This window comes from Lynx canadensis, chromosome A2, assembly GCF_007474595.2.
Source record: "Lynx canadensis isolate LIC74 chromosome A2, mLynCan4.pri.v2, whole genome shotgun sequence".
NCBI classification, from domain to species: Eukaryota; Metazoa; Chordata; class Mammalia; order Carnivora; family Felidae; genus Lynx; species Lynx canadensis.
The window spans coordinates 52,679,888-52,704,448 of record NC_044304.2 but is presented as its reverse complement, the minus strand read 5'-3'; the positions used below and the strand labels follow the sequence as shown (position 1 = coordinate 52,704,448).

Sequence of the window (24,561 nt, the reverse complement as noted above, 5' to 3'; positions counted from 1 at the left end):
CCTGAGATGGGACATTAATCCCAGGCAGAGGCAGAACCAAAGCTCAGGGAATGGATGGACTGACTGGTGACCTGGTTTTGTGGTCCCTTTGGCCAGACTGCAGCACCAGGCTCTGGGGCCCTTGACCCTGGGGTGGAACTCAGAGACTGAAACAATCTCTTTTACTTCCAGTACTTGGCCCAAGAAGTAAGAAAGATCTCCAGCCCTCAGAGCTGACTGGGGGGTGGGAGGGAGGGGGCAGGGCTCCAAGAGGCAAGCCAGTTGTGAAGTTAAAGAGACACTCAAGGCCACTGGGTGGGAGAAGCCACAGATGCTGGTAAATTATCCAGGGGAGCTAAGGCTACACATGGCATACTGCCGACCAATTTAACTTATTACACTTGAAGCTATCAATTCTACCCCCAAGCCTAGAAGCTTGAGTGCCAAGAACAGCATGGTGAAAAACACAGGATGAAAAAGAGTAGGATCAATTTTTGCTTCATGTTGAGAATGTGTTGTTTTCAGCATGAAAACCTGGGGAAAGGATGCAAAGAGAGGGTGGCACCCCAAGGCGAGCCTCTCCTGGCTGACAGCACATGTACTGTGTGTGTGTGTGTGTGTGTGTGTGTGTGTGTGTGTGTGGTGGGGGGGGAGGGGTACCTCACAAGGAGGAAAGAGAGCTCTGGAGACCTGGGGCCAAGACATCCTCAGGGAAGGCCTGAGCAGGCACTCTAGAGTCTGTACCACCCGGGGCAGGGGTGTTGGCCACACATACAGTTGGGGTTACCTCAAATGAGACTGTCTGGTTCATCAACAGTAACTCTACTGAGCGTTTTGGGTGTTTTTTCCCCCCAACTTGGGGCAGGGGCAAGTCCACAAAGACAAATAAAAGGTAATATTGTAAAATATACATTCAGGTATGAATGTAGGGAATTGTCCTGCCTGAGAGCCATTGGGTATCTATTTCAGACAAGGCGGCTAGTCCCACAGATCCTGTGGCCTGATGGGCGGGGTGGGTGCCATTCTTGGGCCGGATGAAAGAAAGATGATACTGAGAGGGGGTGAAGATATAGGATTTCAGGCAACTCTGTGTCAAACACGTATCTTCCTTCTGATTTCTGCAGACACCAGCTGGCTGGAGGAGGTGTAAAGACAGGCCCGCAGAAAAGAGGATCTCCCCAGTGGCAGAGGAAAACAGGGGAAGCCAGAGGGAGAAAGTCATTCTGGGTTCAAAGAAATCAACTTCGAAAGCTTCCCTTATAAAAATAGCCATTGGCAAATCCTAGACTATTTATATCACCCGACCAAGATCACTATCAGATCCTGGGCTGAATCACAAGACCCTGTAAATAATCCTCACAAGTATGGGGCACTGGCTGCCTGATATAATGGGAAGACATTTGAAACACCACAGGAGCAACTGAGTCAGGGAAAATTTGAGTGCTGGCACCAAATGGTACACTTGCGAGTGGATCTCACTTTACAGAAATACACAGGTTCCTGAAAAGTTGGCTCTAAAATTAATTCAATTAATGGAGTCATATTTTCCTGGTGAATCATATTTTTAAACTGGCGATGGACTGGGGGGAAGGGTGGCCAAACAAATAAAACAATGGTGACCCTAAGACTAAATAAAAACCACACTTCATTCAGCAAACTTTAAAATGGCACTTATTTAAAAGGCCATTATAAATGCTCATAAAATAGAAGCGATTTGTCAGCAAACATATGTCTAGCGCCTGTGATGTACAGGGAATTGCACCAGCATTTGGGGGGGGCTAGGAAGACCCCAGTGCCTGCCCCTTGGGAGCTCACAATCAGGAACTTTAAAGTAAATAATACTGAGTATTCATGTTCCACCAGAACCCCCCAGGATGGAGACGAGAGGTGTGCATGAGGGGTTGCCTGGCCCTTTAAGTGCTCTCGGGGCTTGGACCAGCTCGGCCTCACTCCTGCCAGAAGCCAACCGGGCTCGCCTGTAAGTATGCCTTTTCAGATTCTTCATTTATAAGCTAAAAGCTGTTGGCCATGTGGTGCTGAATCAAAACTGCTATTTATTTAACTAAGTTAAAAAAAAATAACGAAAACCCCCCATGATCTGGGTACTTTAATAAAATAAGAAGAGTTAAGGTACTTCAAGCTCTCTAAAAAGTTAAAGGCCTGTACAACCCAAAGAGTTGTTATTTTAAACTTTAAAGGGCATTTGCTCAAGGAATGTTTGTTTGGAAAAAGCCTGCCTCCTACTTTTTATGCTCTCTTGCACATAGACTACTGGTCACTGGTGACAGGAGTAGATGCCTAATTTGTTATTGCTTCCCTCAGTACAGATAATGGCATACTGAGTCTGCTGTGAGCATGAACACATACACTCTGAGAGGGGTGAAACTGTTGTCTGTGAACTAATAACAAGGTTGCCAGCAGATGCACAGAATTGGGGAACATCAGCTCCAAATTTGTTACATCCCTTAGACACTGTATACCTCAGGAACTGGTGACACTGTGGGAGCCCGTCCACAGTTAGTAAGAGTGAAATTCTTTCTCACATTTCTGACTTAGACCTGAAGAGTGCACAAACTACTAGGAAAAAAAGAGCCATTTTTTAAAAGTAAAAACAAATTTTTTGTTTTAATTCCATACTGAAGAACCAAGCTGAGACTGCTATTTATCCTAATACCGCTTCTTCCCTTTTTCCTTTTACTAACAGAACTCCTCCAAGCTTTTTAATAGCAAGGTAAAAGGCTACCCTCAAGACTACATTTCCCAGCCTGCCTTATACTACAGGTGGTCATGTGACTGCCTGCTGGCCAATGGGATGGGAACAACTTCCAGGTCATGTCCTTTAAAAGAGAAATTATTTACTCTCCCCTTCCCACATTCTAGAGTATAGACCTGGCATTGCCAAGCCAGCTTTGACATCACCCAGCAGGGCTCCTTAACCCTGGATTCCACACCCCCCCCAAGGGGTCCATAAATAGAAATGTTAGTTTGTAAACTTGGATGGGAAGAAAACTATATAACTTTATTTTTACTAGCCTCTATCTGAAACTTAGCATTTCCTTCAGTTAATATGTAGGGAACAAACCATAGTAGTATTTGCCATATCCATGACTGTCACTAACTGAAAAATACAGATATGTACATATTACATTATACTTGTTGTGGATTATCTTGAAAAATCACACACACTCATCAATACTATGAAATTACAGTAGCCATTAGATTTGCCACTAGATCATTACTTGGTGTATTAATAAAGCACAGACTACTATATCATGAGTTTATTTTTTTATACTTTGACAATTATATTTCAACATAATTAATTGCCATTGTAATTCTATGCATTTTATCTTATACATTTAAAAATATTACTCTGTGAGGTAGTCTGTAGGCTTTATCATAATGCCAAAGGGACTAAAGGCACCAAAAATGTGTTGTGAAGTCTTACTAGAGGATGGCAGGGCAAAAGTATTCATGAAACTCAGGTCCATGGATGACCTTGTATAGCAAAGCTACCCTTGAAGTTTTGGACCGCTCCTCTAGGTCAGGGCTGCCCAACAGAACTTTCCGTGATGAGGGAAGTGTTCTCTATGTGCTGTTCAATACAACAGCCTCTAGTCAACTGGCTACTAGGTGTTTGAAATGTGGCCAGCGCAACTGAGGAACTGAATTTTAAATTTTATTTAATTGTAATTGTTTAAATGTAAATAGCCACATGTACCTAGTGGCTACCATATTGGATAGCATAGCTCTAGACCGTTATATGAGAGAGAAACAGATTTCTGTCTTGTTTGAACTGCCATATTTTTGGATCTCCCTATTAACAGTACTTTAACCTATACCTTAACTAATACACAAGCCTACCTGGAGTCAATAATATTAATATACCAGGGATAGAAGGTACATTTGTACAGACAAACTCAACACATAAAGGAACTAATTGAAACCAATACTTGTAATAGGAATATTCTAGTTACAAAGCATTCCCATATACATTATTCTGCCTGATACCTATTATCACCCTGTGATTATTAGTGCCCCTATCTTATTCTCAAAGAGGTTAGGTGACTTTGATAGTAGAGCCAGGAGTCAATTCCAGATCTTACCATCACCACACCATGTGCTTTCCAGCATTCTGAATGCTTTGAAAGTCAGTCTCACCCCGTAATTTCTGGGGAAATGGAGATTGAATCAATAACCAAAGACCAATGATTTAATTAATCATTCCTATATAACGAAGGCGCCATAAAAACTCAAAAGGATGAGGTTCAGAGAGCTTCCACATTGGTGAACTAGAACACTCCTTTGTGCTACTGTGCTGGGCCCCAAACTCTAAAAGGACAGAAGCTCCTTTGTTGTTCACCCTATGTATCTCTTCATCTGGCTGTTGATTCGTATACTTTAATATCCTTTGTAAAAAGTCAGTAATCTAGTAAGATGGTTTCCTGAGTTCTGTGAGCCATGAGCAAATTAACTGAGCCCAAGGAGGGGGTCATGGGAACTGCTGATTTATAGTCCACTGGTCAGAAGTACAGATAATAACATGGACTTGTGACTGGCACCTGAAGCGGAGGGCAATCCTGTGGGATTAAGCTTTAACCAGTGCAAGCTGACATTAGCTCTGGGTAGATAGTGCCAGAATTGAGTTGAATTGTAGGACACTCAGCTGTGTCAAAGAATTGTGTGGTGTGTGGGGAACCCCCCTCCTCCTGAAATAGGAATTGGGTACAAAATCTTTAATGTCTATATTGTTACTTCTTGAGTTCATGATTTTCCTCCCTCAGGTTTAAGCTTTAGGTATCTATTTCCCATTTGGTAGATGAGGATTTAGCTATCTTCTACTAAATGCTCCCTCACCCCCGCAATCACAAACTCTTACCTACCCCTCCTTTTATCTTGTCAATATAATTATAATTCCATTTTGATCAGTATCCAAGTGTTATATCAAGGTGAGCTGTGTAATATGCTAGGATTACTTTTACATTTCTTCTGCAACGTTGTTTTCCCTGGACTTAACAACTGTCTTTTTTGTTTTACTGTGTTCTTAAGTAATTTACCCATAATTCAATCCCAAACTTTCTGCCAACTGTCTAAATCTCCTAAACAAATGCTCAGACACATTAGGTATTTAAGCAATTTCACTTTCTTAACAAAATGTGTTGGAGCCTTCCACCCTGATCTAATCTGTTTTAGTTGCTTTTACTGCTTCAGGTCTGTCATTCTGAGATTTCCCTTCACTATTATTCTGAGGATTCCTCTGACTCTCTCCCTCTTGTGTACCATCCCCCCATTCCCATTTTCCATGTCTTTCTCTTTCTTGGTTTATTCTTGTTTTTCCAGAATTTGTCCTTCGGTGGTTTCCTCAAAAAGAGTGAATAAAACATAAATTTTTTGAGATCTTGTGTATCTGAAAATATGTTTATTCTAGCTTCATATTCAATTAACATTTTGGCTGGATAAAGAATTGTAGATTAGAAATAATTTTCCTTCATGGTTTGAAGGCACTGTTTCATTGGCTTCTGGTTTCCAGGGTAGTTATTGAGAAGTCGAAAACCATTCTGATTTTTGGTTCTTTATATATGACCCTATTTTTTCCTCTCTTTAAGTGGTAGGAATTTTTTTACCCAGTGTTCTGAAATTTCATTATGATGGGCCTTGGTGTTGGGTTATTGCCATTCACTGCTCTGGGCAGTAAGTAGACCCTTCTAATCTAGAATCTCAAGTCTTTTGGGGCACCTGGGTGGCTCAGGGGGTTAAGTGGCCAACTTTGGCTCGCGTCATGATCTCGTGGTTCATGGGTTTGAGTTCTGTGCTGGGCTCTGTGCTGACAGCACTGAATGTTACAATCTTGAGTCTTCCAATTTTGGGAAATTTTCTTTAACTCCTTCTATATTTTTTTCTGATGTGTCTTCTGTTTTTCTTTCTGCAACTTCTGTCATCGGATGTTGGCACTCCTACCCTGATCCACTACTTTGCTTATCTTTTCTCTCCTATTTTTCATTTCTTTGTCCTTTTGTCTTAGTTTCTAGAAGACACTCTGAATTTTATTATTTAACCCTGCTGAATTTTAAAATTACTAAGTATTAAAAAATTTTTAATGTTTTATTTTTGAGAGAGAGAGAGAGAGAGGGAGGGAGGGAGAGGGAGAGAGAGATCGAGAACAAGCAGGGGAGGGGCATACAGAGAAGAAAACACAGATCTGAAGCAGGCACCAGGCTCCGAGCTGTCAGCACAGAGGCTTGAACTCGTGAACCACGAAATCATGACCTAAGCTGAAGTCAGATGCTTAAATGATTGAGCCACCCTGGCGCCCCGAAATTATTATATTTTTAATGTCTGAGAGTTCTTTTTCATTATCTGAATATCACTTTTCATGGCCCTTTGTTGTTTCATGAATTTAATATCTTTGACTCATTGAGAACATAAATAATAGAGAAAATTTTTCGACTATCTAAAATGTTCTCTTGACACAGTATATTTCCTTCAAATTTAGTTTAGTCTCTGTCTTTCAAGTTAGATGCCTGGCAATACTTGGTTTCTGCTCCTATTTAATGAGTTACTCAAAAGCTGTTTGAGGTCTACTGTGGATTTCCCTGTATGGTCATCTGGCTGAGCTGTCATGTCACAGAGCTCTTGACATTTTCTCTTCAGGGTGGTCAGATTCCGGAGACAGAGAATCCTCTCTCCTGTCTTGGAGGTACTTAAGCTTGACGACCTAGCTGTGGTAGCCGGGTGTGGGCAGAAGGTCTGGTCTCTCTGTATTTGATATGTAAACATTTGTTTAATCTCGTGTTTTCAGTGCTGCATACCCTAATTTCAACTCTGCTATGGCCTTGTCCAGAAACTCTGTTTTATTCTCACCAGAAAGTAAAATTTCAGTTTCCTACCTGGAGTTGGGGTGGGGGTGGGCAGGTGTCCTACTGTGCAGAGCTAGCATGAAAGGCTAGGGATCTAACTGCCTCTTAAGTCAGACTTTCAAACAACCCTGTTTTAAGTCTCATTTTCAGATGCATCTACTGTCCCCAACTCCCAAGCCTTCAGGTAGCTCTGTGGAAACAACTGGCTCTCTATTGGCTGGCTTAGAATTTAACTTCCTTGCTGTCCATCTGTCTTAGTTTGGGCTGCTATATCAAAACACCACAGGCTTGGTAATTTAAGCAATAATCATTTATTTTTCATAGTTCTGGAGGCTGAGAAGTCCAAGACCAAAGTGCCTGCAGATTTGGTGTCTGGTGACATTCTGCTTCCTAGATCATAGATGACCACCTTCTCACTGTGTCCTCACATGGTGAAAGGGGCAAGGGACCTCTTTGTGGTCTGCTTCATAAAGTTACTAATGCCATCATGACCTAGTCACCTCCCAAAGGCCCCACATCTCCAACTACCATCACATTGGTGATCAGCATTTGAATTTTAGTGGGACACAAGCATTCAGTCTACAGTGCCATCTTTCCAGACTCCAATTTTTTTGTTGCCATTGTTTGCTCTCCTATTTTTATTATCTTTGAGGGTTTAAAAATAATATCCCTTGGGGTGCCTGGGCGGCTCAGTCAGTTACACATCTGACTTCGGCTCAGGTGATGATTTTGCAGTCCTGGTGTTTGAGCCCCATGTTGGGCTCTGTGCTGATTCTGTGCCTCCCTCTCTCTCTCTGCCCCTCCCCTCCTTGCACTCTGTCTGTCTCAAAAATAAATAAACATTAAAAATATTTTTAAATAATAATAATATCCTTTTACTCTCAGGATGTTATAGGAAGGATAAAAAATAAACATGCTTGATTTTTTTTTTTTTTTGAGAGTAACATATTTAGATGGTTCAAGTTTCAGGAGGAGAAGAGATTACATAATGAAGTCTCTCTCCCATCCTTAATGCCCAGCCACTCAAAAGCCCCCCTAGGAAGAAACCAATGTTGCTGATTTCTGGCATATCTCCAGCCTACCTTAATCATTTTAGATTTTACTCTTTATTATCACCCTATTTGTATCATTTTATTCTTTATTTGAGAGATAGAGAAAGAGAGTGAGCAGGGGAGAGAATCTTAAGCAGGCTCCAAGCTCAGTGCAGAGGCCTGACATGGGGCTCGATCCTACAACCCTGGCATCATGACCTGATCTGAAATCAAGAGTCAGATGCTCAATTGACTGAGCCACCCAAGTGCCCCTATTTGTATAACTTTAGACTTTGCTTTATTGCCATAGTTCCTGTCACAATGCACTAAGAACTTCTTGAGGAAACAGATAAAACAACTGAAGGAGCCTAGCTCCATGGGAAGGGTTAAAACAATGATAAGATTTATCTTTTTTATCCCTTCTATTTTATGTACACTTTCCCGCCTTGTATGTCCCTGTTCACTGCTTCAGACACCAAGGAGTTTACTACAAAAGTTTCTCCCCAGCTACTATTAAACCAGGTCTATAAGAAGGGATCTGATAAATTGTTTTCATATGAATGACTAATACAGCCTACTCTGCCATTCTTCCCCTGAAGTGGCTGAATTTTCACAGGAGATAAAACTTAAGGCCAAAGATATTAAACTCTAATGGCTGCCATTTTGGGAGTCACCCAGGACAACAGGTCCATTTTGCCAAGATGTGCTGTTACTGGGACTATGCTTACCAGGAAATTGGGTCAAGCCAGAGCAGATTCTCAACACTAGACAATTTTCAAACCAAGCAAATGTCAAAGAAGCTATCTCTTAATACAGTGAGCACCAAAGCTGAAGAGGCTAATTGAAACCTTCATACATTAATAAAGATGAAGCTAAAAAATAGTCATTTCCCATCTAAATAGCAATGTTGGGAAATGTTACTGAATAATAGTTACCCTGAAGTAAATTTAAAATAAAAATTATCCATATATCACACCTTTAAAAATGGGTGTCTAAAAACATGTAACTAAAACCAAGATAGCAAAATGCTACCTTCTATTTCTATGATAAAGTAGATGGTGTCAGTCTCATGTTCCTGCCATCAACAATAAAAACTTGACAAATATATAAAATAACAGTTACCAGGCTCAAAGAGCAACCAACACACAAACTCCAGCAGGGATTTGATAGACGGGTGAGGCAGAAATGTAAGTTCAATGTCACTAAGATGGCTGAGGTTTGGGGAGCCAGGTGGTAGAAATGGTTGAACATGAGGGACTGAACCCAGAAATCTACATGGAAATTGCTCTTGGCTCCTTGGCTGATTCTCAGGCTACTGAGTGATGGCTGAGACTTGTAAAAGTCTGGGAAGAAAGTATGTGCTGTGAAGCTGAGAACTGTGAGTGAATGGAATTAGGTATTAAACACTATTGGAAAGATGTTGGATTTGGGGCCAAGGCAGAGTAGAAGACATAGGTGAGCGTACCAAACATTTACTTACAACTCAGAAAAGCCACCCATAAGATTATCAATCATACTGAGCAGTAAGGGGACACGGAAATAGATCTTCCCTAAATAAGGTCTCAAAAGAATCAAACTGGTCTTCTAGTAACTTAGCTGACTGAACAAATTTAAATATTCTATAGAATACTACAACACAATCTGGAGTAAATCTATCATTTACAGTGTTTAGCATATAATAAATATTTACTAAATATTCTCTCCCACCCTGGAAAACTGTAAAAGCCCCAATTATCAAGAGATAAAACAGTGATTAAAAGCAGAGTTGATCCACATATTTGATTTAGCAATGATTTCAAAATAACTTTCAAAAGAAAAAGGACAGAAAGACTGGATGAAAAGATAGATTATTTGAATGCAGGATCTACAAAAATAAAAAAATCCAAAAAACTTTCTACAACTTCCAAAAACAGTATCAGAGATTAAGAACTCACTGGATGGGTTTAACAGTGGACTAGATACAGCAGCAGACAGGATTAGTGAATCAGTAGATAGGTCAATACTATATGCCCAAAATAAAGCACAAAAGAAAAGCAAATAGAAAGTAATATAGATTTGACACATGGTCAGAATGTCTAACAAGCATGTAATAGGACTCTCAGTAGGTAGAAAAAAATTTTGAGAATGGAAAAGAAGACAAATTTGAAAAAATGGCAAATAATGTTCAAAATGTGAGGACATATCTTCCCCACAGATTGAAGAAGCTCAGGGATCCTCAGGTAAGATAATAAAGAGAGCCTACAAATTGATAAAAAGCAAAGATAAAAAGTAAATCTTAAAAGTAGCCACAAAAAAAAAAAAAGACACATTGCCTTCCAGGAATCAACAATAAGAATAAATGTTGGGGCATCTGGCTGGTTCAACTGGTTAAGGGGCTGACTCTTGGTTTTGGTTCAGGTCATGGTCTCACAGTTTAATGAGTTCAAGCCCCATGTTGGGCTCTGCTCTGGCAGTACAGTGCCTGCTTGGGGCTCTCTTCCTCCTCTCTCTCGGACCTTACCCCACTTGTAAATAAATAAACCTAAAAAAATTTTTTTTTAAGAATGAATGTTGATGGAGGTTAAAAACACGCTACTAGGGGCACCTGGGAGGCTCAGTTGGTTAAGCATCCAAGTCTTGATTTCAAATCAAGTAATGATCTCATGATTTGTGAGATACAGCCCCGTGTCAGGCTCTGCACTGACACTGCATGTCCTGCTTGGTATTCTCTGTCTCCCTCTCTCTCTGCCCCTCCCCCACTTACATGCATACTCTCTCTCTCTTTCTCTAAATTAATAATAAACATTAAAAACAAACAAAAATGCTACTAAGCAATGAATGGGTCAACCAAGAAATCAAAGAGGAAATCAAAATTAAATACAGAGACAAATGAAAATGAAAACACAATGGTCCAAAATCTTTGGGATGCAACAAAAGTGGTTCTAAGATGGAAATTTACAGCAATATAGGCCTACCTCAAGAAGCAAGAAAAATCTCACACAAACAACCTAACCTTACACCTAAAAGATTTAGAAAATGAACAAACAAAACCCCAAATCAGTAGGAGAAAGAAAATGATAAAGATTAAAGTAGAAATAAATAAACTAGAACCAAAAAAACCCACAGTAGAACCGATCAATGAAACCAGAGGCTGGTTCTTTGAAAAGATCAACAAAATTGACAAATCTTTAGCCAGACTCATTGAAAGAGAGAGAGAGAGAGAGAGAGAGAGAGAGAGAGAGAGAGAGAGAGAGAGGAGAGAGAGAGAGAGAGAGAGAGAGAGGAGAGGAGAGGAGAGGAGAGGAGGGGAGAGGAGAGGAGAAAAGAGAAGAGATGGAGGAGGATGGAGGGGGAGGGGGAAGGAGAGAGAAAGAGAGGACTCAAAATCAGGTATGAAAGAGTAATAAACCAATACCACAGAAATACAAAGGATTATACGAGAATATTATGGAAAATTATATGCCAATAAACTGGACAACCTAATGGATAAATTCTTAGAAACATGTAACCTCCCAAAATCGAAGCAGGGATTAATAAAAAATTTGAATAGATCGATTACCAGGAATAAAAAAAATCCCAGCAAACAAAAGTCCAGGACCAGATGGCTTCATAGGTGAATTCTACCAAATCTTTTTTTTTTTCTTTACTACTTGGAGTTTATTTTAGACTTGGTGCAAGGCACACTATTACAGGGTGTCATGAAGGCTTGAATGTGGCTTGGATAGTAAAGAGTGGGGTTCTCTTAACTTCCTTTTTGGTGTTTTGCTGTTTTGATACAAAAGATACCAACTGCTTCTGCTTGTTGCAGCCTCTAGTCTATGAGGAGGGGAGGGGAAGGGAGAGGAGGGAAGAGGAAGAAAGGGGGGGTAAGGGAGAGGAGGAAAGGGGAGGGGAGGGGAGTGGCTCTGATGAACCTAGGACCTCATGAAGCCTGGTGGCTTGTGGTGGCCACTCAGGATGGGGGCCCGGTGTTGGCTTTGCCAGGCTGGCCATGAGGCTGCTTCTTCATGGCTTCCAGAGCCAAATCACAGGTGACTGTGCCACTGGAGGCCTGGGGAGATTCCAAGTGTTTTAGGGACTCCAATACTGTAGCCATAAATAGGAGTGTAGACTTCCCAAAAAAGAAGCCTGCCCACCAGTGACCCAGGTTGGCCTTGGGGAGACCAGGGTGGTGGGGGATGGCATCCCCAGGATACTCTGCACTTCTGTTACTAGAAGTGGAATCCAGGTGGTGCTGGATAATAGTTGTGGGTGGCCATAAATGAGACACTGGAGGGGATGGTTGCCACACTGTTGCTTGTGGGCTGGTGGAAACCTTGGTGGTGACTCCTCAGGGGCCTTGGCCTGTGATCACAGGTGGCAGGGATGAGGATGCCAGGCCATAGAGCCCATTTGCAGAGAAGGCCGCCAAAGGCTGTTCTACGCTACGACAGAGGCATGGGCAGAGTTTCTGACAAACATTTTTTTTTTTTAATGTTTATTTTTGAGAGAGAGAGAGAGAGAAAGAGCGTGATCAGGGGAGGGCAGAGAGAGAGGGAGACATAGAATCTAAAGCAGGCTCCAGGTTCTGAGCTGTCAGCACAAAACCCGACATGGGGCTCGAACCCACAAACCGCGGGGTCATGACCTGACTGAAGTTGGCTGCTTAACTAACTGAGCCACCCAGGCACCCCTCTAACAAACATTTACAGAAGAGTTAATATACCTATTTTTCTGAAACTATTCCAAAAAGCAGAAGAGGAAGGAAAGCTTCCAAATTTATTCTGAGGCCAGCATTACCCTAATACAAAAGTCAGATGAAAATACTACAAACAAAAAGAGAACTACAGACCAGTATCTCTGATGAACATAGATGCAAACAAAATATTAGCAAACTGACCCAACAATACACTAATACAAATCATTCACCATGATCAAGTGGGTTTTATTCCTTGGATGCAAGAGTGGTTCAATATTTACAAGTCAATCAGTGTGATAAATCACATCAATAAGAGAAAGGATAAAAACCACAGGATCATTTTAATATAGGCAAAAAAAAAAGTGCATTTTATAAAGTATAACACCCATTCATGATAAAAACTCTCAACAAAGTAGGTTTAGAGGGAACAAACCTCAACATAATAAAGACCATCTATGAAAAATTCACAGCTAACATCCTTACTGGGGCAAAACTGAGGAAAACGTTTTCCCCCAAAGCAGGGGACACAAACATGTCCACTCTCACCACTTTTATTTAGCATAGTACTAGAAGTCCTAACCACAGTAATCAGATAAGAAAAAGGAATAAAAGGAATCCAAACTGATAAGGAAGAAGTAAAACTTTCACTATTTGCAGATGACATAGTACTATATATAAAAAGCCCCCAAGACTCCATCAAAAAACTACTAGAATTGATAAATAAATTCAGTAAGGTCTCAGGATAAAAAAATGATATAGAGAAATCCACTGCATTTCTGTACACTAATAATTAAGTATCAGAAAGAGAAATTAAGAAAACAATCTCATTTACAATTTCACCAAAAATGATTAAATACCTGGGAATACACTTAACCAAAGAGTTAAAAGACCTGTACTCTGAAAATTATAAAACACTGATGAAAGAAATTCAAGATGATAGAAACAAATGGAAATATATTCCTTTCACATGGATTGGAAGAACAAATTTAATGTAATTCCTATCAAAATATCAACAGCATTTTTCATAGAACTAGAACAAATAATCCTAAAATTTGCATGGAACCACAAAAGACCCCAAATAACTAAAGCAATTCTTAAAGGAAAAAAAAAAAAGAAAAAAGAACAAAACTGGAGGTACCATAATCCTAGATTTCAAGATACACTACAAAGCTGTAATAATCATAAAGTATGTTACTGGCACAAAAATAGATACATAGATCAATGAAAAAGAAATAAACCCACAATTATATGGTCAATTAATCTTTAACCAAGGAGGCAAGAACATGCAATGGGAAAAAGACAGTCCTTTCGACAAATGGTATTGAGAAAACTGGATGGCTACATGCAAAAAAATGAAACTGGACCATTTTATTACACCACACACTAAAAATTAACTCTAAGTGGATTAAGGACCTAAATGTGAGACCTGAAGCCATAAAAATCCTAGAAGAGAGCATAGGCAATAACGTCTCCGACATGGAACATAGCAACATTTTTCTAGATATGTCTCCTGAGGCAAGGGAAACAAAAGCAAAAATAAACTGTTGAGACTATATCAAAATTAAAAACTTCTGTGCATCAAAGGAAACAATCAACAAAACTGAAAGGCAACCTACTGAATGGGAGAAGATATTTGCAAATGACATATAAAGGGTTATCATTTAAAATATATAAAGAATTTATATAACTCAACACCAAAAAATAAAATAACCTAGTTTAAAAATGGGCAGAAGATATGAACAGACAATGCTCCAAAGAAGACATCCAGATGGCCAACAGACTCATGAAAAGATATTCAACACCACTCACTGTCAGGGAAATGTATATCGAAACCACAATGAGGTTATCACTTCACATCTGTCAGAATGGCTAAAATAAAAAACACAAGAAACAACAAATGTTGGCAAGGATGTAGAGAAAAGGTACCCTCCTGCACTGTTGGTGGGAATGCAAAACTGGTACAGCCACTGTGGAAAACAGTTTGGAGGTTCCTTAAAAAATTAAAAATAGAATTACCATATGATCCAGTAATTCTACTAATGGGTATTTACCCAAAGAATATGAAAACACTAAATCAAAGGGATAAATGCACTCCTATGTTTATAGCAGCATTATTTACAGTCGCCAAATTATGACATCATTCATCAATAGATGAATGAATAAGAAGATGTGGCACACACACACACGTGCACGTGCACACAAACACACACAGGAATATTACTCAGCCATAAAAAAAAAATGAAGCCTTGCCATTTGCAACAATATGGATGGATCCAGAGGGTATAATGCTAAGTGAAATAAGTCAGAGAAAGACAAATGCCATATGATTTCACTCGTATGTGGAATTTAAGAAACCAAACAAGGAGAAAGACAGACAAACAAAAACAGACTCTATTGAAAACTGATGGTCACCAGAGGGGAAATGGGTGGGGGAATGGATGAAATAGGTGAAGGGGATTAAGAGTACACTTAGTGGAGTGCCTGGGTGGCTCAGTCGGTTAAGCACCCAAACTCTTGATTTCAGCTCAGGTCATGATCTCACGTTTAGTGAGTTCGAGGCCTGCATTGGGCTCCGCACTGACATTGCAGAGCCTGCTTGGGATTCTTTCTCTCTCCTTCTCTCTGCCCCTTCCCTACTTATGCACTCTCTTTCTCTCTTAATATAAACTTTAAAAAAAATTTTTTTTAAAGAGCACACTTATCATGATGAGCACTGAGTCATGTCTAGATGTACAGAACTTGTGAATCACTATATTGAGATACCTGAAACTAATAGAATACTATATGTTAGTGATACTGGAATTTTTTAAAAAAGTGAAAAAAAAAAAGAATGTTGGCTTCTTAAGAAAAAATACACAAAGTAAAAAATTTTTAAAGTTCTGAAGGAAAAAAAGTCAACCAAAAATTCTATACCCAAGGAGGATGCCCTTTAGAAAGAAATGTGAAGTAAAGATGCTCTCAGAAGAACAAAAAAACAAGTGTTCATTTCTTGTAGAGAATTGCTCTACAAGTAATACTAAAGGATATGATGAATATATGGTGGAATGTTTTTCAGGCTCAAGGGCAAAAGCTCTGATATGGAAGCATACAATTTTAAGAAAGAATCAGTAGCTACAAAATGTAAATATATAGGTAAATATAAAGACAACTGACCATTAAAACAACAACAATAATAATGGTTTGTGCGGTTTATCCCTTACATAGAAATAAAATATATGGCACGTATAACAAAAAGTTGGTAAGGAGAAAATGGAATACACTGTTTTAAGTTTCTTGCTTACTTGAGCAATGGTGAGGGAAACTGTAATAGATTAATTTGGAAATTTCATGAGCTTGAGCTCCATGTTAGGGGTAGAGTTTACTTAAAAAAAAGAATAAAAAAGAAAAATATTTAAAATAAATAAGTAAAATAAAGGCAAAGAAAAACAAGCAAAGGAGAAAACAAACAGAGCAGATAAAACAAATGACAAGAGAATTAAACCTAACTAAACCAGTAGTTACATGTAAATGGCACAACCAACCTAATTAAAAGACAAAAACTATTACATTGGACTTTAAGAAACACAGATACAACTACAAAAACCTAGCAATTCACTTTTGATTTTATACCATGCAAATAACAAAAAGAAGTTCTGTTACATCAATATTAGATAAACAGATATTAAAGTAAGAGTTATCACAAGGGAGAACTAGAGACATTTCACAATGATAAAAGGGTCAATCCCACAGAAAGATATCACTGCCCTAAACATTTATGCATCAAATAACGTAGCTTATAAGTTCTTGAAGAAAAAACAAAGCTGAGAATAAGAAAAAGGTACAGACAAATCTACAGTCACCACCGGAAATTTTAACACACCTCTCACTAACAGAATCAGCAGACAAAAAATCAGCAAGGATACAGAAGATTTGAACACGACTAATCCACTCAATTTAACTGACAAACATAGAATTATATAGGCAACAACTGCAGGATATAGATTCTTTTCAAGTGCACATGGCACATTTACCCAAATAGATTATATTCTTAACCATAGAGTAGATCTCAACAAGTGTCAAAGGATTAAAATCATGTTTTCTGACCACTGTGGAAATGAATTAAAGTACGAGAACAGAAAGACAAGAAAAACCTCCAAATGCCTGGAAATTAAGCAACACATGTCTAAGTAACCCGCAGGTCCAAGGAGAAGTCACAATATGAACTAGAATTAAGGTCTAAAAGCTAATAGGGCATGTCTAGGGCAATCAGGCAAGAAAAAGAGACTGGAAGATATTAGGTCTGGAAGGGATACTGGGGCAACAGACAAATCCTGTTTTATGATGGAAGGGACTGCAGTCTTAGAAAGGTCAACTGGCTTGCACAAGGTCTCAAAGACAGTCAAGAAGCAGGGCAGGGACACTAAATGCTGGCTTCCTGATTCCAAATGCAGAAGACTTCTCCCCTTTCCTGTCTTGAGCATGTGCAGAAATCAATACATGATAGTTAAAACACGTGGAATGGTTCTACTTTTAACTAATGCTCATTTCTTTCATGCACCTCAAACTCTGGTCCTTATTTAGATATTTATACGATCACTTCCATGTTATACTCCATTTTGTTGTCTCTTGTTTTCATAGTTGGTCTCTCCATCAATCTACATTTTGCTCATTCATGACAGAGTAGCTGTCTTCAAATTCATCCTTTCCTTCCTTTTTTCTATTGTTACTGCCTCCTCTTATCTCCTGATCAGACCTCTAGCTGTCCCTTTCCAATTCAAGTCTTTCCTGGCTGCCAAAGGCATTTTTCTAACAGTGCTTACTGTGTCTCTTCTCTGCTTAACAGGATTCAATGGGTCCCCCATCATGAGGAATGATGGGTCCCTCATCATGATGAATGAAGTCCATTCAAAATGCTTCTCAGTCTAGTCTCAACCTACCTACCTTACTACCTTTCAACCTTCACCTTTCTGCATCATCCCTACCTGCACCCTACTCTCCAGTTACTTAAAAAAGGTAACATCTGTGCCTTTGAACCTGCTATTCTTATTGTTCATCTTCTCTGTTAGCCCTTTTAGATAAAGCTGAAATGGTCCCTCTTCCATGAAGTCTTTCCCTGTCCCCAAACTGGAATCATTTCCCTCTTTGACACTCTATACCCGTCCCTTGTACATATCAAGTGGCCTATATAAGGTGTTACAATTCTAAATGCATGTGCCTAAAGCCTTTAGCACCAGAATGCAATCTTACTGAAAGCAGGGCTATGATCCCTATTATCTAGTTTGATACTAGAATAAGTGATTGCCCCAGTATCTGGGGTTACAGAGGATGAGCCTTTTCTAACACAGACAAAATACAAATCAGCCAACCTGCCATAAATACAGGTGCCTAAAAGGGATGATATGGATGGAAGTCAAATGGTATCACCAGCAGGCCAGGACTGCACCACAGTGGTGTCTGATGATCACAATGGGTACTCGGCTGAAAGGTCATTTCCTCTCACAGGGTCTGCCCACTTTCTTGAGCACCATAACCAGAGTCTAGTGAGATATGTGTGTGGGTGTGTAGACTGCCTAAGTACAGCTGGGTGGTAAATCAGTGGAGGGCTTCAGTCATTAGGAGCTTCTCCAAAGGAGCTTTTCTTCCCCACAGAGACATTTCAACTTCAGTAGGTCTGTGGTAAAGACCTGAGTTAATTTGGAGGAAAAAAAAAAAATTCCCAGGTGATTTAATACAGCATTCTCCAAATTAAAACCCTGAGGTAAATCAAAGTGCTGTCTCTCAGAGAAACACCCACTTTCTTGAATCATGAATTTTTTTTAATGTTTAGTTTTGAGAGAGAGAGAGACAGAGTGCTAGTGGGGGAGGGGCAGAAAGAGAGGGAGACACGGAATCTGAAGCAGGCTCCAGGTTCTGATCTGTTTCCACAGAGCCTGATGCCGGGCTCGAACCAACAAACTGTGAGATCATGACTTGAGCCAAAGTCAGACACTTAACCAACTAAGCCACCCAGGCACCCTTGAATCATGAATTTCTCAAAAAAGGGACAGAACCATTTGTTCTTTGTGTAGATCAATGAAGGATACAGCAATAGTGAGAAAAGGTGAATGCTGTGTGCACAAGGAACAAGTGCAAAGGTGTTTGTTGGGCCATTGTTTGAATCGAAGGTTGAAAACAACCTAAATGGTTAAAACAGAAGAATGGATATGTTTGCAAATATGTGATCAATAAAATGCTCTGCCCTGGTGAAAATGGCTGAACTGGGGCTACACGCAGCAGTATGGATGAATCTCAAAAACATACTCTTAATTTTATTTTTTATTTTTTAAAATTTATATCCAAATTAGTTAGCATATAGTGCAACAATGATTTCAGGAGTAGATTCCTTAATGCCCCTTACCCATTTAGCTCATTCCCCCTCCCACAACCCCTCCTGTAACCCTCAGTTTGTTCTCCATATTTATGAGTCTCTTCTGTTTTGTGCCCCTCCCTGTTTTTATAGTATTTTTGCTTCCCTTCCCTTATGTTCATCTGTTTTGTCTCTTAAAGTCCTCATTTGAGTGAACTCATATGATTTTTGTCTTTCTCTAATTTCACTTAGCATAGTACCCTCTAGTTCCATCCACGTAATTGCAAATAGTAAGATTTCATTCTTTTTGATTGCTGAGTAATACTCCATTGTGTATATATATACCACATCTTCTTTATCCATTCACCCATCGATGGACATTTGGGCTCTTTACATATTTTAGTTATTGTTGATAGTGCTGCTATAAACACAGGGGTGCATGTGTCCCTTCGAAACAGCACACCTGTATCCCGTGGATAAATGCCTAGTAGTGCAATTGCTGGGTCGTAGGGTAGTTCTATTTTTAGTTTTTTGAGGAACCTCCATACTGTTTTCCAGAGTGGCTGCACCAGCTTGCCTTCCCACCAACAATGCAAAAGAGAGCCTCCTTCTCCACATCCTCGCCAACATCTGTTGTTGCCTGAGTTGTTAATGTTAGCCATTCTGACAGGTGTAAGGTGGTATCTCATTGTGGTTTTGATTTGTATTTTCCTGATGATGCGTAATGTTGAGCATTTTTTCATGTGTCGGTTGGCCATCTGGAAGTCTTCTTTGGAGAAGTGTCTATTCATGTCTTTAACCCATTTCTTCACTGGATTATTTGTTTTTTGGGTGTTGAGTTTGATAAGTTCTTTATAGATTTTGGATACTAACCCTTTATCTGATATGTAGTTTGCAAATATCTTCTCCCATTCTGTTGGTTGTCTTTTAGTTTTGCTGATTGTTTCCTTCGTTGTGCAGAAGCTTTTTATTTTGATGAGGTCCCCGTAGTTCATTTTTACTTTTGTTTCTCTTGCCTCTGGAGATGTGTTGAGTAAGAAGTTGCTGTGGCCAAGGTCAAAGAGGTGTTTGCCTGCTTTCTCCTCGAGGATTTTGATGGCTTCCTGTCTTACATTGAGGTCTTTCATACATTTTGAGTTTATTTTTGTGTATGGTGTAAGAAAGTAGTCCAGGTTCATTCTTCTGCATGTCGCTGTCCAGTTTTCCCAGCACCACTTGCTGAAGAGACTGTCTTTATTCCATTTGATATTCTTTCCTGCTTTGTCAAAGATTAGTTGGCCATACGTTTGTGGGTCCATTTCTGGGTTCTCTGTTCTGTTCCATTGATCTGAGTGTCTGTTCTTGTGCCAGTACCATACTGTCTTGATAATTACAGCTTTATAGTATAGATTGAAGTCTGGGATTGTGATGACTCCTGCTTTGGTTTTCTTTTTCAAGATCGCTTTGGCTATTTGGGGTCTTTTGTGGTTCTATACAAATTTTAGGATTATTTGTTTTAGCTCTGTGAAGAATGGTGTTATTTTGATAGGGATTTCATTGAATATGTAGATTGCTTTGGGTAGTATCGACATTTTAACAATATCTGTTCTTCCTATCCAGGAGCATGGAATCTTTTTCCATTTTTTTGTATCTTCTTCAAATTCTTTCATAGGCTTTCTATAGTTTTCAGCATATAGATTTTTCACCTCTTTGGTTAGATTTATTCCTAGGTATTTGCAATTGTAAATGGGATTGATTCCTTCATTTCTCTTTCTGTTGCTTCACTGTTGGTGTATAGGAATGCAACTGACTTCTGTGCATTAATTTTATATCCTGCCACTTTGCTGAATTCATGGATCAGTTCTAGCAGTTTTTTGGTGGAATCTTTTGGGTTCTCCATATAGCGTATCATGTCATCTGTGGAGTGAAAGTTTGACCTCCTCCTGGCCAATTTGGATGCCTGTTATTTCTTTGTTATCTGATTGCTGAGGCTAAGACTTCCAGTACTATGTTGAATAACAGTGGTGAGAGTGGACATCCCTGTCATGTTCCTGGCCTTGAGGGAAAAGTTCTCAGTTTTTCCCCATAGAGGATGATATCAGCATTGGGTCTTTCATATATGGCTTTTATGATCTCAAGGTATGATCCTTCTATTCCTATTTTCTTAAGGGTTTTTTTTATCAAGAAAGGATGCTGTATCTTGTCAAATGCTTTCTCTGCATCCATTGAGAGGATCATGTGGTTCTTGTCCTTTCTTTTATTGATGTGATGAATCACATTGATTGTTTTGCGAATATTGAACCAGCAGCCCTGCATCCCAGGTATAAATCCCATTTGGTCATGGTGAATAATTTTTTAAATGTATTGTTGGATCCGGTTGGCTAATATCTTGTTGAGAATTTTTGCATCCATGTTCAGCAGGGAAATGGGTCTATAGTTCTCCTTTTTAGTGGGGTCTCTGTCTGGTTTTGGAATCAAGGTAATGCTGGCTTCATAGAAAGAGTTTGGAAGTTTTCCTTCCATTTCTATTGTTTGGAACAGCTTAAAGAAAAGGTGTTAACTCTTCTTTAAATGTTTGGTAGAATTCCCCTGGAAAGCCATCTGGCCCTGGACTCTTGTGTTTTGGCAGATTTTTGATTACTAATTCGATTTCATTACTGGTTATGGGTCTGTTCGAAGTTTCTATTTCTTCCTGTTTCAGTTTTGGTAGTGTATATGTTTCTAGGAATTTGTCCATTTCTTCCAGATTGCCCATTTTATTGGCATATAATTGCTCATAATATTCTCTTATTATTGTTTTCATTTCTGCTGTGCTGGTTGTGATCTCTCCTCTTTCATTCTTGATTTTATTTGGGTCATTTCCTTTTTCTTTTTGATCAAACTGGCTAGTGGTTTATCAATTTTGTTAATGCTTTCAAAGAACCAGCTTCTGGTTTAATTGATCTGTTCTACCGTTTTTTTGGTTTCGACAGCATTAATTTCTGCTCTAATCTTTATTATTTCCTGTCTTCTGCTGGTTTGGGGTTTTATTTGATGTTCTTTTTCCAGCTCCTTAAGGTGTAAGGTTAGGTTGTGTATCTGAGACCTTTCTTCCTTTAGGAAGGCCAGGATTGCTATATACTTTCCTCTTATGACCGCCTTTGCTGCGACCCAGAGGTTTTGGGTTGTAGTGTCATAATTTTCATTGACTTCCATATAGTTTTTAATTTCCTCTTTAACTGCTTGATTAGCCCATTCATTCTTTAGTAGGATGTTCTTCAGTCTCCAAGTATTTGTTACCTTTCCAAATTTTTTCTTGTGGCTGATTTCGAGTTTCATAGCGTTGTGGTCTGAAAATATGCATGGTATGATCTCAATCTTTTTGTACTTACTTAGGGCTGATTTGTGTCCCAGTATATGGTCTATTCTGGAGAACGCTCCATGTGCACTGGAGAAGAACGTACATTCTGCTGCTTTAGGATGAAATGTTCTGAATATATCTGTTACGTCCATCTGGTCCAGTGTGTCATTCAAAGCCATTGTTTCCTTGTTGATTTTTTGATTAGATGATCTGTCCATTGCTGTGAGTGGGGTGTTGAAGTCTCCTACTATTATGGTATTACTATAGATGAGTTTATGTTTGTGATTAATTGATTTATATATTTGGGTGCTCTCACTTGACACATAGATGTTTACAACTGTTAAGTCTTCTTGGTCTGTAGACCCCTTGATTATGATATAATGCCCTTCTGCATCTCTTGATACAATCTTTATTTTAAAGTCTAGATTGTCTGATATAAGTATAGCTACTTTGGCTTTCTTTTGTTGACCATTAGCATGATAGATGGTTCTCCATCCCCTTATTTTCAATCTGAAGGTGTCTTTAGGTCTAAAGTGGGTCTCTTATTAACAGCATATAGATGGATCTTGTTTTCTTATCCATTCTGTTACCCTATGTCTTTTGATTGTAGCATTGAGTGCATTGGCATTTAGAGTGAGTACTGAAAGATATGAATTTATTGCCATTATGATGCCTGTAGAGTTGGAGTTTCTGGTGGTGTTCTCTGGGCCTTTCTAATCTTTTTTGCTTTTGGTGTGTGTGTGTGTGTGTGTGTGTGTGTGTGTGTGTGTGTGTGTGTTATCTTTTCTCCCCTCAGAGAGAATTTCTTAAAATTTCTTGCAGGGCTGGTTTAGTGGTCACACACTCCTTTAACTTTTGTTTGTCTGGGAAACCTTTTATCTCTCCTTCTATTTTGAATGACAGCCTTGCTGGATAAAGAATTCTTGGCTGCATATTTTTCTGATTCAGCACACTGAATATATCCTGCCACTCCTTTCGGGCCTGCCAAGTTTCTGTGGATAGTCTGCTGCAAACCTGATCTGTCTTCCCTTGTAGGTTAGGGACTTTTTTTCCCTTGCTGCTTTCATGATTCTCTCCTTGCCTGAGTATTTTGTGAATTTGACTATGATATGCCTTGTTGATGGCTGGTTTTTGTTGAATCTTATGGGAGTCCTCTGTGCTTCCTGGGTTTTGATATGGGTGTCTTTCCCAGGTTAGGAAAGTTTTCTGCTATGATTTGCTCACATAACCCTTCTACCCCTTTTTCTCTCTCTTCATCTTCTGAGACCCCCTATGATTCTGATGTCGTTCCTTTTTAATGAGTCACTGATTTCTTTAATTCTTAAATCATGCTCTTTGGCTTTAATCTCCCCCTCTTTTTTTCTGCTTCATTATTCTCTATAAGTTTGTCCTCTATATCGCTGATTCTGCCTCATCCATCCTTGCTGCCACTGCATCCATCCATGATTGCAGCTCAGTTATAGCATTTTTTATTTCATTCTATTTTTTACTTCTTTATCTCTGCAGAAAAGGATTCTACTCTATTTTTGACTCCAGCTAGTATTCTTATTATGTGATTCTAAATTCTGGTTCAGACATCTTGTTGTATCTGTGTTGGTTAAATCCCTGGCTGTCATTTCTTTGTGCTCTTTCTTTTGGGGTGAATTCCTGCTGAATTCTGTGGTTCAGGTTGTGCAGATTGTTGTGTTAAACCTCGAATCAGTTTTCTAGGTGCGTAGGATGGTTTAGTGTTGGTCTGGCTGTATTTCATGGATGCGAGACACACAAAAAACTTCCATGCTGTTCCACCATCTTGGCTCCTCCTCAAAAATATACTCTTGAGTGGAAAAAGATAATAGTGGAAGGATATGTACAACATGACACCCTCTCTATGACGTTTTATGGAAAACAAGGTGATACCTTATCTAGGGAGACATCACACATGCAGTCAGGGTATAAAGGCACACAGAGCAATGATAAGTACTATATTAAGGGCGGGGCTTACGTCTCGGGGAGGGGAGAGGGGAGGCCTGTGATCAGTAAATGGGCCGGGGCTTCAACTAAATAGCCCATGTCCTGCTTTGGCTGAGTGTAGTATGTAAGTTTTCATTATACTCACTAAGTCTTTTTTGCATGTCTGAAGTATTTCCTTATTTTTTTTTGTTTATTTATTTATTTTGAGAAAGACAGAGTGCATGATTAGGAGAGGGGCAGAGAGAATTCCAAGCAGGCCCCGCATTGTCAGTGCAGAGCCTGTCTTGGGGCTCAAACTCATGAACCACGAGATCATGACCTGAGCCAAAACCAAGAGGCAGATGCTTAACTGACTGAGCCACCCCGGTGCCCCCTGAGGTATTTCTTTTTTCTTTTTTAAAATTTTTGTTTTTAATGTTTATTTTTGACAGAGAGAGAGAGAG

At 39.4% G+C, this 24,561-nt stretch overlaps 2 protein-coding genes across 5 annotated transcripts in view; both read right to left on the bottom strand.

Moving 5' to 3' along the window:
• ATG7 (autophagy related 7) overlaps positions 1–24,561 on the bottom strand; it is a 249,548-nt gene that overhangs the window by 43,991 nt on the left and 180,996 nt on the right. The gene's annotated exons all lie outside the window — the stretch shown is intronic.
• Positions 11,796–24,561, bottom strand: part of LOC115527251 — a 39,257-nt gene continuing 26,491 nt past the window's right edge. Inside the window, 2 exon segments of the mRNA XM_030334757.1 lie at positions 11,796–12,080; positions 12,082–12,267. Of these exon segments, the coding sequence (XP_030190617.1) occupies positions 11,796–12,080; positions 12,082–12,267 (471 nt within the window).